This window comes from Periplaneta americana, chromosome 1, assembly GCF_040183065.1.
Source record: "Periplaneta americana isolate PAMFEO1 chromosome 1, P.americana_PAMFEO1_priV1, whole genome shotgun sequence".
In the NCBI taxonomy this organism is placed as follows: Eukaryota; Metazoa; Arthropoda; class Insecta; order Blattodea; family Blattidae; genus Periplaneta; species Periplaneta americana.
In genome coordinates, this window is record NC_091117.1 from 35,234,319 (window position 1) to 35,253,580 (window position 19,262).

Here is a 19,262-nt window from a genome sequence, read left to right on the forward strand (position 1 = left end):
TGTTTTGTTTCCAAATTGTCCACATACTCCTCCTGGTGATGGAAATGTGACCTACCGTGCCTTGCAAGTTCATCAAATACTGAATGCGAAAACCAAGAGTAGAGCCACATTCGTTAGAAGGTAAATAATTGATTTTTATCATAGTTATGATTCAGAAATGCTAAATTCATTTCCATCACTAGACAAAATCACAACACAGATAAATCAAATAAATGCAAAATTATTCAACAGAAAAAAATAAAAGGGATTGGTAAAAATTAAAAAAGACAATTATATCACAGAAATGACAGGTTACTCTTGTACGATCTAATCTATCATGGAAACTCCTCAACTACATCTAACAATACAAATAATTATCAGCTACTTACAGGATACAGCAGTCATGACTATTCTTAACACAAACTGCGCTACGTTAATTTCATGTGCAGCGTATAGAAAAAGAAACAGAAGAAGTGAAGTTACCATTCCTCACGTAGTTCTCAGATTCAAGTACTAAACTTTGGACTCTACATGCTGCTGTCAATGATAGCTATAATTAATTTTGATTTCAACAAGTTCGAATTATAAAACAAATTTTTTATAACTGCATGATTATGATCATAAATGGTAATCAGAGAAATCTTACACAATGTCCAAGTTACACTGTGTTTATTAAAAAATTTTAAGTTTTCAATGAAATTAGCTACCATATTCTTTGACATTACCTTGAAGGTAAATTTCATCAAGACAGGTTATAAGTCTAGTCAGTACTTAAAATTAATCAGGCTATGAGATGTATCATGGTTAGAAAAAATTATGGATTCATTTAAGTACTCATTAATATAGGCACAAAATCTAAAAAACTTTATCAATGCTAATGTTGACATAAGGAAGCAAAGAAAGTATTTTATTAGAGAATATGATAAATAATCTGGTGGGGGAAGGGAGGGAGATGTGGAAAATACGAGAACTGCGGAACATAATACGAATATTCCACAATAAAATTAAGAATGTTTCAATTTGAAACTTATTCAAAATTATATCATGTCGAATGAAAGGAGATTATGAATTTCAAAATAATTTTTAACATAAAGAATAGATAGGATCTAACAGTTTAAGATAACCCAAAATATAATGGACTAGACCTAAATAGTCATATTATGGCATAAGAGTGGAAGGAATGTAACGATAATGATAATGAAAAAAAATAACCAAGACATATAAGTAATAATTATTTAAATGATATACAGAGTGTTCTGAAAAAAAGGTTTCAATATTTAGAGAGGAAACAGAATGCATCAAAACAATAAACAGAAGTCTTACAAACATGGGTCCTAAAATTAATATCATCTGAGAAATGAGCAAATGTTTACCATCACTGTAAGAGCAGCATATCTTCCACTGTGAGCTCTTTGGCTAGAGAAAACAGAATGCAACTGTTTGTCACTATGTATTACACAGCATACCTTTGTGTTTGTGTCAAGAGAACGCTTAAGCAGACAACAGTATGTTAGAGATCGTAATCGTACTACTGTACCAATCAGATGAGTTAGATTCGTATGTGTTGATTAGGAGCATGTTTTGTTTCTTGCTCAAGAGTTCACAGTACGTAAAAGAGAAGCTGTTCTTACAGTGATGGTAACATGCTTCTGTTCAACAGATACAAAACTAACTTACCTGATTGGTACAGTAATACTACTGCAGTAGATCTCTAACATACTGCTTAAGCATTCTCTTGATACAATCACAAACAAAGGTGTGCTGTGTAATACGTAGTGACAAATGTTTGCATTGTGTTTCCTCTTACCAAAGAGCTCACAGTGGAAGATATGCTGCTCTTACAGCTATGGTGATCATTTGCTCATTTCTCAGTAGGTATTAATTTTAGGACCCATGTCTGTAGAACTTTTATTTCTTGTTTTGATGCACCATCAACTCTCTAAATATTGGAACCTCTTTTTCAGAACACCCTGTATAAATCAGTTGTTCCATACTGTAGTCACGTGATCGAAAGTGTCGCACCTTAAACTATTGATTTGTATGGAATGAGCGCTGTTTCCAGTCCTCATGAGAGAAGAACATTTTCTCATGAAATTTCGGCCAGTGCATGGGACTAGTTTTCACTTAGCATCTCATGATGATGAGGAGCTATAGTGAGTAGCGAAATCTGGTTTTGCAAACTAGCTGTAACAGCTGGAGAGGACCATTGTGATCGAGCCAATCACACATTAATCCTGTAATGGTCGGATGATCGTTCACCTCTGCTAAGGCATGCAGACGTGAGCCAGCAGTTAGCTGATAAGCCTTGGCCCTCTATGGGCTGTCCTGCCACGAATTTAACTTCATTAAAAACTTAATTTTGTGCAAAATATATTTAAAAATTGTTATTGGAAATATCTAAGTATCTAAAGATTACAAACAATTTTATTATTCAGCAACCAGGACACAATCTTTAATGCATAATTCAATTAAACCTTCAATAACCTTCCTTTCATGAATATAACAGCAAATACAAAGATAAGCCCTAAAAACAATTGCATATTACATTGTAATAAATGAGCTAGACAGAGCAACCTTTTAAACACAAATTCATGGAAAAAGAGAAATTTAAGTTAATGTCATCGTTCAGAACAAGAAATCAATAAGAAAGTTTAAATAATATTTCCTTAAGTTAAAATGAATAAAGCCTTTTTGTGCAGGATGAAAAAAAAATATATATATATTTTTTTCTCTATGCTCTATGATCATTTTTTAGAAATGACTGGAGAATTTGTATAGAGATGGCAGAAATTGGTTCTTTGGTACAGTAGAAACTCTGCTAGTCCGAACTAATTGGGACAGGAGTGTTGTTTGGATTATCGACAGTTTGGATTAAGAGGGGGGACAGGAATACAAGCAGGGAAAACACACCTTATTCCCTCCCTCCGAGGTCTAATTCATTCACTAGTGGTAAAGTAAGTTGTACTGCATATTATACATTTTGAGTTTCTAAATACTGTAGCATTAAATTGAGTTTCAGTTCAAGTAATTACTCTTTTTATTCCTTGCTTTGCTCTTCTCTCTCTCTCTCTCTCTCTCTCTCTCTCTCTCTATATATATATATATATATATATATATATATATATATATATCTCTTTGCATGTCCAGAATATCCAGAATTTCGGATTAGTGCAGTTTGGACTAACAGAGTTCTTCTGTATATGATTACCCATATAATAGTACAGTAACACTTTTCACACAAAAACCCATAAATTTTGTTCCTCTATTAAGCCCAATGGTTGTCCATTTGAGGAGCATCATTTCAAAACGTATTATGTGCAACTTACAATTTTTTTACACGAATGACGAAAAACTGAATTACTCTTGAACCGGACAAGTTTTAAAAACACTACACAAAACCATTTTTAAATATTTGTTTCAAGTTTAGAAATATAACGACTTGGAACCATCAGACTTCACAGCATGAAAGATAAATAAATAGAAAGTAAGAAATTTAATTTCGTCCACTGGTGCACTTAATACATTTTTGAAACGATGCTCCTCATTTACAGTCATCTGTCTAGCATCCAAAAATATGTGCATATATGCATAATATATTAACTATAATCAAAGATAGAAATCGCATTACTTTAATGTCAAGAAGTTATCCCTGTAATAATGGTTTCCTTCAGCCTAATTCTATTCTCAATCCCTATCAATCTCAGTTCATGTAATCTTCACCATTTCAATGACACTTCTCTTACGTCTTCTATTCTATTCTTACTGTGCTTACTTTCCTGCTTTGAATTTCATCCTCTAACCTATTTAACAATATTACATTCCTGCATTCGCAGAGGCAAGTACCCTCAAAATGTCTTCCATCCTATTTTTTTCCAATTGCCTAATTTTTTGTGTTATCTAATTGTGAAATTCTTGCATAACATCTTAAAGTTAGCAGTTTTTGTAGCTAACAAGTTATTTATTTCTATTTTAGTGACTCTGTTTCAGCTCATAGTATTAGTATGGTTTTACAATGGCTCCTGTCTTTTTCCATGTTTCTGTTCATTCTCTACATCCCCACGCTCATTTTAGCGATCTTTTTATGATAGTAGAAATATGACCTGCCACATCAAAACTACACTTGGAGGATCAATATATTCAATCACAATTTATTTTTTGAGACTTTGATGCAGGAATCAAATTTACATGCCTACTTTTTAAAATATAAAACATATCTTAGGCTATCATTCACTACAGCTTGTTTAGAATTTGTCCTAACATAATCAGTAATCATTGTTTTTATTCTTATAGGTTACATGCAAATTTATAAAGTGCACTGGCATGTTTCAGAATCTCACACAACACCAAATTTCATAAACGCACAAATAAAATTTATTATTTTTAACTACTGAATATGTATGTTTTACATTTATATATTATTTTTTACGAGTGGAAAATCAGAGCAATTTCATCAGAATTTAAACTCACCTGATAAATCAAATTTTATCAATGTAGGCTACATATACTGTGGGAAAGAAACATGCATACCAGCCAACAGATATTTGTATTAGGTCAACTTAACTTTTGAAGTACACAAGGTCGTAATAGAAAATAATATAATGTGAATTAAAATCTCTAGTTATAAAACAGGGAAATTATTTAAAACAAAACATTAAACTGTAATTAATAAGGTTATATAATTGTAAAAATTTAAACAAATTATTCAAGTATTGCATATAATACGAAAATATTTTGACACAAATAATATAATTTCCAAATTAGTAACACAGCATATATGTTTATATATAGTCAGCCATGCATTTTATGTTAACAAACGTCAGTTTCATTTTGGTGTAGACAGAAGTAAAAGGAGCTCGAGAAAATTTTAAAGAATGTAAACACACTTTATTGTGACTTTTACAAACTATGAAATTAATATTATTTAAAAAGTAAATTCATTTTATTAGTTTCATTTATCTCTAACAATAAGTTAATAAATCTGCAGCTTTCCCTACCAATCTCCCCACATTATTTAGTTTCAAATCTATCTACTACACAAATTTTATTATACCTATTCTATATTAACTGGCAGTAGATAATCATGAAGATAAGATTATTTTGAAAAATGTTTATCATAAAAAATTTGCTTGTAAATACTAGTGGCGATTCTAGGGAAAATATTTTGAGTGGGTCCAAACAAAGTACCTTGACTCATCAGTGTCAATGTCATAGACATCACATACTATTTTGAGCTGGAGAGCATGGGAAACAGAGCAAAACAAGTGAATGTGTTGTTCACAGTTGTGGAAGATAGGGAAGGAAGGTAATACAGTATTAATGCTAGAAGTTGCCCAGTGTTGATTTAATCAATTTAAAAAATGAGAGGGGGGGGGGGAGAGAATTTAAACCAGTAATAATCGAACATATTGACCTACATTATGTAAAAGTAACGCAATTTTTCTTTACTGTGAATATCATTAAAGCAGCATACTGAAATAATGATTAAAACTGTTACAAAATGTTGCGCTTTACCTTGTATATGTAAGTCCAGTCGATGTAAAGAACAATTATTTTCCTGGTTTCCATTTATTTAAAAAATTAAAATAAAAATTAGATCAATATTTTTGGAGGGCCCACTCATTGAAACCAAAACCACCACTGGTAAATACTGCAGTATTCCAGTATTTTCTATCTATTCAAGGATCTATATTAAGAATTTTAAAATCCTTCAAGAGAATAGCATTTGGTAACAAAATTCTGCAGAATTAGTAATATACCGAAATTTTAAATAATAGACAGCTCGGAACTAATATACTATAAAATGTTTAACATAATATCTGTACTGTAATTGTTTTTTTTTTAAACCAATGCCACCAGCTTGTCTTTTCGACATTTCTGGTCTTCTCTCCTGGCAGTGGCTTAGTTGTAACCCATTTCTGAGGTTGGAGAGCCTGGAAGGTAGAGTTACATTATCCCAATGATATGATAGGATGATTATGATTATGTGGTGCCAGGAGAGGTCTTAAATCTAAACTTAACCTAAATTCCAGATCATGGACGAACACAGGAATAATCCCCTTTAAGGAAAAAAACCTGTGGTCTAACCGGAAATCGAACCCGGGACCTCATGAACTATAGCCAGAAGCTCTGACCACTAGACCATGAGGCTGGTCGTACTGTAATTGTACTACAAAGAGAAAAATAAAAGCTCCCTTCTGTTCATCTTTCAACCCTTAATCCTGTTTTCAAAATATGATCATAAGCAATTTTAGAAACAAATTACGTTATTTTGTCAAAATTATATCAACCTGTGAAGTAGTTAATATTTTTTCATTTGTCAAACAATACTTGTCACAGATTCCGAAGATATGTGGATTTAAAGATGGCCTAGGATGATGCATTTCTAAGGGGCAAAATAACTTCCCTCTGGAGGAAAACTACAATGCCAGTAGACCCATGGAATTAATTTGCAACGTGTAAAACAAGCCTGACAAGATTAGCTATCTGTTTCTCATCCTATCAAATTCCTAGCTTTGCAGAATATCTTCGTGGGTCAATATCTTGGTCGAGACTAAAATATCTCTGAAATATGTTTTAATTGAGAACAGCAGAGGCCTCTGGCAACAATGAAGGAAAGGTACACAAAAGGTCTATAAGAAACTTAAAAACGAGATTATCACTATGAATAATTTATATTAAAAAGTTAATTTAATATTCTCACAGATGCAGAAAATTAATCTTCTGCACTAGAAAATTTTGGACAATCCCTGGCCTGTTCTGATAAGATTCATGTATACACAATATAGGCCTACTCTGCATTTATTAATAATAACCAGAATTCAGCCAGTTATAATCAACAGGAAAGCTTCCTAATTGATAATCTAACAACAACTTCAATAACATAGATCTTCAAAATAATAAACTTTTATTTACCTCACAAACTGAGCCTCATAAATTCATCATTAATATTATTTGAAGTTTTCCTATAACACATTTCTTGATTTTCGTGATGGAATTATCGAGAGAGGAAAAAATTGATATCATTCTTCATTCTGATGGGTTAAGCCACAGAAATGTTGCAAGGTGCTGGTAAAATAATAGTTTGGTGTGGAATTTGGAGAAATCGTATTGTTCGACCGTATTTTATTGAGGAGAACCTGAGTGCCATTTCTTATCCGAACATGTTGCAAGAAAACATCTTTCCTGATTTATAAACGAAGGAGGTGAATACCCATTTTTTTTCAACAAGATGGCACTCCACCCCACTATAGTCTTGTTGTTCGAAACTATCTGGACGAACAGTTCCTGGACATTGGATTGGTTGGCATGGACCAGTAGAATGGCCAGCCAGGTCTCCAGATTTAACATCCCTTAACTTTTCTTTTGGGGTTACATAAAGAGCTTGGTATATGAAGAGAAAATTGAGAATGTGGAACATTTAAAGAACCGTATCATTGAAGCCTGTGCTAAAGTCACCCTGGAAATGCTACAAAATGTTCTGTCTGACTGGAAAATCCGTCTACAAATGTGCATCGACGAAAATAGACAACATATTGAGCACATTTTATAGAATTTTCTTTTTGTGTCATTGTGACAGTTATCATTTAATGAAATGAAAACGATTAGAGATATCTCAAAACAGACTGCACCATTATTAATGCATTGAAACTATCACAGGTTAACCAAACAGTAAAGTAGGAAAAGTTAATTACCAGAATTGCACAAAATATCTTTTCCAAAGCCTCCTTAGTACTGTACCATGTTACAATATATCTGTAGATGCAGTAAATAATGTTTGTGTCATTATGACAGTTATCTTTAAATAACTCAAAACGATTAGAGTATCTCAAAACAGATTGCACCATTGTTTTTTTTTTTTTTCAGAAAATTTCACATGATTTTGAGTACCTACATGACCCCCTTTCCATTTAAAATTTCAAAGTTTCATAAAAAATGGCTGCTTTTGAGATAGCCGAGGGCTAGAATCGAATGTGTCACTGGTAGAGCACTTGGTCTTACAAGTATATGAAGATATTTATATGGTTCCAGACTTTTGATTCACCTGTATATGCTTACCCTAATAAGAGAAATTAAACCTACTTCTGGAATAAAATTTCGCAAATAATATGTCTATGTAATTGAAACCCAGCTTGATGATGTATATGAGCAGATTGTAAAATGGCAACTGTTTTGAATAATAACAATGAAACAAAGATTAATGTAAGACATTCTGATGTGAAGAGAGGTGTACATCAAAACCAATGTCATATATATTTATTTCTAAATCACTGACAGCAGCTTTAAGAAAGGTGAAGATATATTCTGAAGGAAAGAAATGCATGCAGGTGGCAATACAATTATTGAATAAGCCTACCTTAGCTTTCTGTGCCAATTTCATTTCTTCCTTCTTGAAATTGCGCTGGTATGATGTAATGACTCTCCTTAGCCGTGTATTGAGGTCTACCATCGATGGCCAAGGTGCTTTCTTGGTCGGATCCTCTTCCATAGGAAATTTATCATCCTCTCTGACACCAGAGAGTTGCTGTTCTGCTGATGACGAAGCAGATTCTGTCTGGTCAGGGGTTGGCACCGATGGAGGCTCTGCTAGCATGTCAGCAGGCATCGATTCCCTCATTGAGTCTTTCAATCCCATAGAATTATCTCCTTCAAGGGTTTCTTCATCTTCCGTAATTTTACCGACATCTTCCTCATTGCTGTTATAAATCGAGTGGGGGGAAAAAATCAAATGAAAACCTACAACACTACTATCAGGCAGTGATTACTTGTGTATACCTTACTGCATAGAGACTCAAAGTTCGTAATTTCCTGTAAACTCACATGGTTTAGTGCCCAACAAGCAGATGGTAATAATTCGAGCACAAAATACACGAAAGGTCAAAAGCAGATAATGGGGAAAACATAGACAAACAAATTCCAATCCCGTGCTGTACCATAGTTATTTCAAACAAAAGAAAGATGAGCTAGGTGGTAGCACTCATTCACCCACATATACACTAAGTTTTTATAAACAAAAGCTTTATTACACTATATTGTAAATTTTGTATGCTCTTGAAGGGGCGTCTGCATAGACAAATCTAAACATCACACAAAGTAACTACAATCCCCAATACTTTATACAAAAATGCTAACCATACTGTACTATGAGTAAGCCAAAATTTAATGTATTACAGAAACAAATGACAAATCTGTGAATTTTAAGCATATTTCATGCAATGACAACTTCGGTAATCTACACAAAGGCACCAACTAATTTAACAGCTATGAAATTTTGGAGTTGCATAGTGATTGGAGTGTGAAGTTCAAGAGGCTTTCAAGCAATTGTGAAAATTTAATTTCTGCAATGTTTCTAATCTACTTACAGTTCCAAACTCAGGGTAATGTCGCTTATGACCTGAAAGGTCTGCCTGATCTGTTTGGTCCATTATTCAAGACTATGTAAAATAAATATCAGTCCTGTATAATGGGTCCAACAGAACATACGAATCTTTTTCCAGTCTTGAGTCACATTATTCTGAATGATGAAACTGTAAGTAGTTGCAAAACAAAGCAGAAATTAAATCTCAAAAAGTACTCAAAAATCTCATCACGCATGTTTCGAAATCAATTAATATTTTACTGCATTGTATATTATCAGGTGCAGCATTAGCAAAACAGCTAGAGCGCTGGGTTTGTAACTCCTTGGGTTCGAATCTTGGTGGCCCCAAGTGGAATCTGTGATGGACAAAAATATGGTGTTCTGTGGTAGGTTTTCGAGGGGGTACTCCCATTTCCCCTACAGTCATTCCACCACTGCTCCATTTATCATCATGTAGGTAGACCAACTCCCATAGTGCACTTAGATAATGCTAATATGGAGAAGGATTTATAATAATGGCATGTCTCTCCTAGAGGGAGATACTCAGGTGGGTAATTTAAGTATGTGACCGCCAATGGGGGAGTGGAAATCATCATTGTGTAAAAATGTTAAACTTATCACAATAATCAATTACTTTCTTTTAGTCCTATACTATGCCACTGTTTATTAGAGGGGAATAAAAAAAAATTCACAAGAAATTATTCTTACCGAAACAATACCAACATTCTCAAACTTCTCTCCTGTATATAGATAGTATAGAGAATTTAACGTAGTCTATGAAACTCGAATGCAGATCAATTTTTACTTACAACATAAATTAAACACACTTTACTTAATTCAAATGATGCCACTTCATAACAATAAACGTGGGAGCAATTACAACTTGTGATAGTTATGTCATCCTTTACAACCAAATTATGCCAATTCTAACAACGATTTGAATGGAATTTCAAGTTGATATCATACAGAGTTTAATAATTATGTTCTATTAATTTCTCATCTTCCTATAAGAAATATTACCTGCTTTATAAATGTTACTTAATATACAGCGTGAGCTTATACTTGGAGTCATTCTAAGTAACAAAATAACATCTGAACATGGGTTGTTTGACTGTCAATATTGATGGTGCTGTATCAATTTGTATCTTGCGAAAAGTAGTATTAACTGTACTAAGGAGTACCGATATATAGTTAGCCTTGAACCTTCGTTATAAACGAAAACGAAAACGAAAACTGTTATCATGGAAAAGAGTATGTTGTTTGATAAACAATAAATTACATCATAATTGGTGACAAAAAAGTTTAGCTGATTCTATATTTTGAATTGTTTAAGAAATTATGTAATAATAAAATTTTGATGAAATTGAGTGTTGGTCAGTGATAAAATAGCCCACCTCTTTTATGAAAGGTTCTCTGGCAAGGAAATTTATATGGATATGGGCTGAATACATTGAGGGAACATTGTCCTTCACGAGTCACCTCAAATATTGGGTTGCAGAATTGAAGTGAGGAAGAATGGAGAATAAATATAAACACCATGCTAGAAGATCTGTTTCTGTGACATCTTCAGAAATATCGATGCCTTGCATAACATGATTTTTGAGGATCAATGAATTGGGGCTCAAACATATATCAGAGATTTTGTTTTGCTGCTATTTTGAAGGGGGTGCTTCTAACTTTTCCGATACTGTAGCTATGGATGAAACATGGATTTATTATTACAACACAGAAACAAAAGAACACTCAATAGAAAGAAAACACTATTGTTCTCCACATTCATAAAAATTTTTCATTCAAAAACTGTCGTCAGTTTTCTGGAACAAAGATGAAATAATTATGACAGTACTTACAGTACAGTAAAACTGTGACGGGAGCATTATTAACTAGGGAAAAAATTGTCATGGTAAAATTTCCAATTATGTGCTGTTCTTACAAGACAATGCACCCACTATGGAAGCATTGTTACTGCATTGCAGAAAATAATGAGGTTGGCTTTGAAGTAAATGATCATTCCTCATAATATTCGCCAGATTTAGCCTGGAAACTAAACATAGAAGGAAAAACTTCTAAGAGAAGAAGTTTTCATCAAAAGAATAATGGTTTGCAGACTAAGGCAATTTTTTTATGCTTAGAATTGCTTTATGACCGTTGTGCTAAGTGTATGAAGTTAAAAGACGGAAGATGTTATGTAGAATAAATAAAAATTTGTTCTGAGATACAGTAATTTTTTTCATGTTAAGCTAAGAACTTAATAATACCATCTCGTATTATCTACTGGTGGGAGTAGCAAAAGCATTATTTCATCAATCACACGTCCATGCTTGCAATAAAACTGCAGGAACCCTTTTTCTTTTTAATTGTACAAAATACTTTTGTATACTAATCTGAAAAAAATGTGATTTTATTTGAAAGTTACAAAAGAATAATTAATTTTTTGTAAATAGTGTGTTGTTGTCTTAGTACAAAACGATGTTTGCAGTAGTTACAAAAGAAATTCACTTCCTGCTCCAATGAACGAGGTGATCTTAAAATATATGCAGATCAACTGACTAGCACTATTACTTTGCATTGCACATATCTTGTTAAATTATATTGATAAGGCTGCAAGGTTTGCCTCATAGTGATGTACAAACAGGAAATGGTGGAGAAACATATACAGAAGCATACTGTCCAGTCAATGAGCCTAGGCTTGTATACATGCTCAGATTTCCTAATAATGTGGTGTTAATCAGTCATTAGCATCATCAACCAAACTGGATTTATTAGAAAGCAGAATGTGAACATCGAACAATTTCTTTGGTAAATCTTAATTTGATTTTCATTTTTTTTTCTAATTTGTAAACCATATGAATTCAAACGTTCCGAATATAAAAAAAAAATCGTTATTTTTATGCCTTTCCAGAGCACAGTCAGCCCAACAGTTAGAGCATCAGCTTCCTGGATTCGAATACTAGTGGGTCCAAGTGGAATTTGTGCTGAATAAAGACTGTGTTTGATGGTAGTTTTCTCGAGGTATTCTCATTTCCCCTACCATCATTCCAATATTGTTTCATTAATCATTATGCAGTGCTATAGAATTTATTTCCCATGGCACATCAAGGGCATTGCCTATTGCCTATAGTGGCAAAAATAACTACAGCTTCGACATATCTCTCCTAAATGGGATCAAGTGAATGGTGCAAAGTGAAATACCTGCCATTGGAGAAAGAAAAAAAATTCTTTTCCATTTATACATCACTAAGCAGTGTAGGCCAATTATTATTCTGGTTGTGCTTCTGTAAATTTGAAATCACTGCATATTACATAGCATGAGACCCATGTTCACATGAATTTTGTTTTTAAATGACTAAGGGAAAAAGTTCTACAAGTAAATGTGCTTATTAGTCATGGACACTATCAAGCAAACTGGATTTATCTGACAGAGGACTGTAACTACTGACTAATTCATTCAATAATTTCAGACATTCTTCCATATGTGTACAATGTCGACCACGAGCCAAAAATGATCATCCTTGCATTTCTCTAAATAGGGAATAAATGAGTACTAACTGAAACTGGACCCATGTTTACATGAGCTTTTTTACTAAAAAAAAAAATATCAGCAATAAATTCTGTTAAGTACGTACATCTGTTTATTAGTAATGGACACTACCAACTAGACTGCATATATTGTCAAAAGATTTTAATTATCGAATATTTCATTTGATTTTCATTTTTTTTTATTTTGAGTTATAAACCGAATTCAAATGTTTCCAAATTTCTGCACAATTCGGTAGTTTTAAACAAGTGAATTATTTGCCATTGTTATAATTCAGACTCCCTTCCATGTTCGAACAATGGAAGCTACCAGTCAAAAATTATCATCTCTGATGTGCTCCTACAAATGAAAAATAATTGCATTAAGATGCTTGTAGACGATCAAATTTTTCTTCTAATTCAATACTTTACAAGAACTTGTCAAAGATTGATTCATACTGAAAAAGATGTCAGACTGTTTCATATTACTAAAGATTTGGCAAGATTTTAAAAACATAAGCTTCAAAGTTGATTGTAACCTATGTAGTCCTAGCTACCAAATATTAAAATATAAATATGTAAAGCCTTTCGAGAATATCTAGGCTATACAAAACAATATATGTATTACTTAACTGTATGGTACTCTAAAACGAGGAATATTACGATTGCATATTGTTTTAAAACAAAATATTTACTATGTTATAGGTTAGAATATTCATTCATAAAATACATGTATTGATATTTAGTCGAGATATCTGCCTTGCAATTTCTTCATATGATACTCATGATCTCTCTTCATTTTTTTGTGATATTGCAAAGAACCCATGGTGTAAAGGCAATCATATAATTTAATTAACTCACAAACAACTTCCCTCAGCCAGAATGCCATGTTTTTTTGTATTTTATGCTCGACCATGCCGAAATGTAGTAATTATACACCTGGTAGCAGCTCTTTAATGGACCTCATTAAAGTACACCTATTCATTAAAGTTCAGGTGTTCTACCAATCAGAAAATACCATTGTAGCAATATGAAAGCGCAAGTATCGATTATTCTCGGATATGCAATCGAAAGACAACTAGCATGAAATTAGACAATATTAAACTCAGTCGAAAAAAACAACACACAAATTAACATCAATTCACAGTCATCTTCCAGCCTTTCACAAAGCACATTCCCGCAAATTCATTTCACCAATTGCCGGAAAAAATCAATATGGTCGAGCATAAAAAGTCGTATGAAACTTGACTATAATGGTAATTAAGACGCTCGTATGAAAATTATGAAACTCGCTTGCGCTCGTTTCATAAACATACTCGCGTCTTAATTACTACCATTATAGGCTCGTTGCATAATGTACTATATTGGCACCGCAATATTTTCGAATCCCATTGGTCAATTCCTTCAAAGAATGGTCAAGTCTTTGATCAGTTTAGAACATATTCTTATTTGTTTTCAAGACAATCAAGGACTTTTAAAGTACTGTAAGTGATGTGAAAATAAAACTTGTATTAAGTAGTGGCAAGTCTTGTGAAGCGCTGAATTTGACGAAAATTTGATCATGTACAAGCAGCTTAATAATGTATTTGCAACTCAATACATGCCCATATGAACTTTTTCCAAGTTCATCCATAACTTCTTAAACTGTCCTGTATAGCATTTGATGCCTTAAATCATTAACAATTATGAAAAATTTGCGTCATTTTCCATACCTATACAGAAGCCCCTCAAGATACTGCCAGTTTATAAAATTAATGTGCTTGGAGGGAACAGGTCTGTTGCTGTTGGTGAAGCAATCTGTGATGCGGGAACACAAACTGCAAACAGCAACACACTCAAAGCCGGCCTGCAGCAGCATAGCAACATAATCTAAATGACATGCATGCCATACTTACACTGTCTCTGTGTTATTGGCAAGCATCAGCATAGCAGAACCAACATCGGGGCCACAGCGTGCGAGGAAACCGAGTGCCGGGTCGTTTCTCATAGCAGGGTAGCATTCATAACCATGTTTGTAGGTACCCACCAGAAGTGACCTATCTGCGTCAGTGTCCCACCAGGGGGCAGGGGGCTGATCGCAATAGGGTGGGTATATCGGCAAGGCACTGTGAACATCAAGACCCGGGGGGAACACAAACGGGTGCCCGTGAGAATGTGTCTGCTAGCCCATCATGCCCTCAACGGGAGGTTGTCTGCTAACTTGTAGTCATGCCTTCAATGAGGTTTTGGTTGTGTGGTAGGATTCTGTATCTGCTAGCCCATCATGCCCAATACGGGATTTAGTAATGGGGTAATACATAAAGATAACATGCCCAATTTCACATCTATTTCAAAGTCAGAAGAGCTGCGGTTAAAAAAAAAATGAAGTCCAATTGTGGAAATGGAATTAAGAGTCCACCTGACTTCAGTTTTCTGACAAATTGGGATCTACTGGATTTTTCTACAGTTCCCATATGCATAAATAACGCATTCATTTTCTTGGTGAAAAGGAACGAATGTTTAAAAAGTTCACACATCATAGAAAGTAATAAATAAAAATAGAAGCATTCAGAACAAAGAACCACAAATTGCACAAATACTACCAAAACAAATACATCATATGTTATGTTTTCTTTTTATTAAAGAAACACTCCAGAGTTGAATTTTACATTTGATGATCATATGCATCTGTCGATATGCAAAAGAATTTTTATCATTTCGAAATATAAATATATTAATAATGTGATATGTCTGCACAAACTCAAAGGGAGCATAGTTCACATTTTAAGCTAAATTTACTGCAACTCGTTTTAAAGTTTGAACCCTGCTTTCAATACTACATATGGTGAATCAATATTATAGTTTTCCCAGTTCATGCAGGGCAATAATTCCTTGCAGTTTTACAAAAAATAAATAACATTAGACTTATGATTTTAATGAATTCAAATATATTTTAAAGTATTAACATTTGGAATTAAGTAGCTCTCCAATCTACTTCAAATCTGACAAAAATAACATACAGCATCGTTTCTCTTGAATTTAGTATGGTACAAAAATGTCAATTAATATGAACTTCAGAAAACATGGCCGGGGAGGAAAAGCTGAAGTTGAAGATGAAAAGAAAGAACAGAATAAATTTTGAAGTCATTTATTATGACAAAGCCACGAACAGATACGGATAATGTAACACATAATATAATGTTTAATGTAATGAAGTCGTACATTTGGATATTACTGCAATCATTATGTATAAAGTTTACCAAACAGTTTGAGCTGATCTGTGAGCTGGTGGGTTTTCTCAAAAACATAAAGATGCATGGCTGTTGGCTCATATATGTGTGTGGACATCAGTGAATGCATTTGCTGTGCCTGTGCGACATCTGTACAAATTCGTGTTACATTACATGTTATGTTATGCATTACATTACTCATGTCTATATGCAGCCTAAAAAACAGTAGCAATACCTCAGACTCTGCTGTGAACATGAATGATTTTTTATTACAAACTGACCCAATATAAAAACTTCGAAGTGTCACCTGAAATGAAATCCAAAAGAAAGCAGCAGTGACACTTTCAACTGCTGAGGTTATTCAGTTCGAAAATAGATATTGGTGAGAAATGACCAACGAATTTTGCCTGGAGCCCTCTATAAGGAGCAAGGATCTTTTTGCGTGCTGTGATTCTATGAAATACAGTTTTATTTCCCTCTTGGAAGAAGCGAGGTTAAGAATTTTATCACCATTTAAAATCCACCATACTTAGCAAGAACTGAACTTGTGAATATCTCCGGACTACCTGAATCAAGCTTTTCCAGGTAGATGGATTGGTTGTGGCTTGCCAAGACTTTGGACTCTCTAATCACCAGACCTGATCCCCTTAAACTTTTTTACCTGGGGGTTTACCAAGTCTAAGGTAAACAATTTCAAGATCCACAGTACTGAACAATAACTTGCAACAATGGATTACAGCTGCAGCTGCTGAGATTACACTAGAGATGTTGAACAGTGTTCTGAGCTGTGTCTAAACTTGCAAGGTGGTAACATTTAAATATACTGAATCTGTGCCCTATTATGAGATACTGTATATGTAGGTAATATAGTATATGTTTATGCAGAAAATGTACACTAACTTTATAATTATCCAGTATTACTTCACTTTGTCTTTTCATATATAAAGAAGACAAATGGATGTCTTCAGAAATCAGTAATACCTCTTGCTTTTTCTTCTTGGTACGTGTATTTGGTCATTTTATCTATTTAATTATTAAATGAAATATATAGCCACACCTATTGCAGTTTTACTCAAGAGATATAGTATGTGGCAATGAGGTTTCACTTCACACTCTAACAAGCAGAGTCTGACAGTAGGAATTATAAGTTTTCTTATCTTCTCACAGTATTAATTAGTCAGACAGATTTACTTCCTTTATAAATGAGGAAGAATATGTGGGTCCAGAGGCAAATACATGGTTCTTGTTCTGATATAAGCTTCTATTTTATAATTTACTTTGTTCCAATGCCAAAATTGTGTCTTGAGATTGTCTTTTAATATTCCTACCTTCAGATCCATCTTACTGCAATTGTTTCCTAGCTTCCATTTGCATAGAAACTCTAATTTTCATGCATAATAAGGGTAGGAAATTGGATGTAAGGCATGCCATGACAGATTTCAGTATCCTGCACTATGTTACAGTATTATTATTATTATCATCATCAAGAGGTAACTTATGAAAGATTAAACTAATATCAATAAACGACATATATTATTTAAATAAATACAATGTAATTCAATTTGCATAAATTCACGTAAAATAGCTATTTGTATGTTGTAACCATTCGCAACATTTTCTTTTCTATTCACGAAAATTGATACAAATATTACAAGTTATTGTATTATTAGTAGTTTATCATGGGATTATACGTGCTGGTATATTTATTTCTTTTCAAATAACCAGCAGTAAATACTAAATTAAATCGTTGAATAGGGAGCTGTAAAACAGACTTTTTAAACATTCGTCCATGAACAGCAAAGGTTGCTTAAAAATAGTGACAGCTAATACTTTCAAGGCAATAGAACTTTGATGGGCTATCACAATCAAGAGAAACAATAATGCTATACGCAATTAATATTTCTAGAGGAAAACATTTTCATAGATATGAACTAAGTCATTTCATTTGCCAGTTTATTCCACATAGTATAAAAAATCACGAAGAATTGTGTCTCATTCGATTTAGAGTAAAATACCACTGTTAGTCATTGATTTCAAATAAAGATTCGTTAATTTTTTCTGAAAATAATTATATTTTATGTGTATCACTCCCATACAAACTGGTACGTAATTAGGCAAAGAGAATATAAACAAAATCCGTCCAATAATTTACGAAAAATTCGTACACAAACTTCATGTCTGAAAACATTTTCTTGGTATCAAGGATACTGCAAACGTATACAAGGTCTGTCCAAAATGTATCCGGCTATATTTATCCCTGCAGAAAGCAACGAATGTGAAAGGAAGAAACTGTGCATAGTGTTTGAGGAACTTTCATGCGCATGCGTGATTTTAGGCAGACTCGCTGGGTGCATCAATCACTGTCAAGCAGTCTTGTGTGAAATTATGTACTATGCATTTTTATTTTGCTTCAACTATGACGACTGTACTTAGGTTTTCAGGTCGTATCTGTACACCCATCATCATGGTCTTCAGGAACTCAATCTCCCCAGGATGTCCTACACGATCTCGAGCTTGAGCACAAATTTCTCTTCCACTTGTTTATATGCCCAAATCCTCCATTAAAAACGCATATGCAGAACTTAACTTTTGCTGATTCCAATCTCATCAGTAATATCTCGGACAGTCAAACAACGATCCTCCCTTATCAAAGTACAGTATGTGTCAAAACAAACAGTATTTTTTACTTGGTTATTTAACGACGCTGTATCAACTACTAGGTTATTTAGTGTCAATGAGATTGATGATAGCAAGATGGTATTTGGCGAGATGAGGCCGAGATTCGCCATAGATTACCTGGCATTCACCTTACAGTTGGGGAAAACCTCGGAAAAAATCCAACCAGGTAATCAGCCCAAGTGGGAATCGAACCCGCACCCAAGCGCAACTTCAGACCAGCAGGCAAGCACCTTAACTGACTGAGCCACGCCGGTGGCTAACAGTACTGAAAATGGATACTCTGCTTCATGTAACTAGTAATCTATAAACTGCAGTTAAATAAAACACTTTAATAAACTGGAACATAAACATATCTTTCAAAATGGAACTTCATATTCACTGATGCTTTTTTTAAAAAATAGAACACATGTTCAAAATAACTTGTTATTTTCTATGCAATATTCGTAACGTTCACATAGATTCTCGAACACTTTTGCAAATAAAGGTTGCTGCAGTTGTGAAAGAAATTACAATCTTTTTCTGTA

At 33.6% G+C, this 19,262-nt stretch overlaps 1 protein-coding gene across 6 annotated transcripts in view; it reads right to left on the bottom strand.

The window, feature by feature from the left end:
- Window positions 1-19,262, bottom strand: part of LOC138694538 (chromodomain-helicase-DNA-binding protein 7-like) — a 221,753-nt gene that overhangs the window by 45,370 nt on the left and 157,121 nt on the right. For 5 of the 6 annotated variants that reach the window (XM_069818377.1, XM_069818394.1, XM_069818384.1 and 2 more), the window contains 2 exons: window positions 14,746-14,955; window positions 8,333-8,672 (listed from right to left, as the gene is read on the bottom strand). In XM_069818377.1, coding sequence (XP_069674478.1) covers window positions 8,333-8,672; window positions 14,746-14,955 — 550 coding nt within the window. The remainder of the gene's footprint in view (window positions 1-8,332; window positions 8,673-14,745; window positions 14,956-19,262) is intronic. The other variant, XM_069818410.1, reaches the window with a different exon arrangement.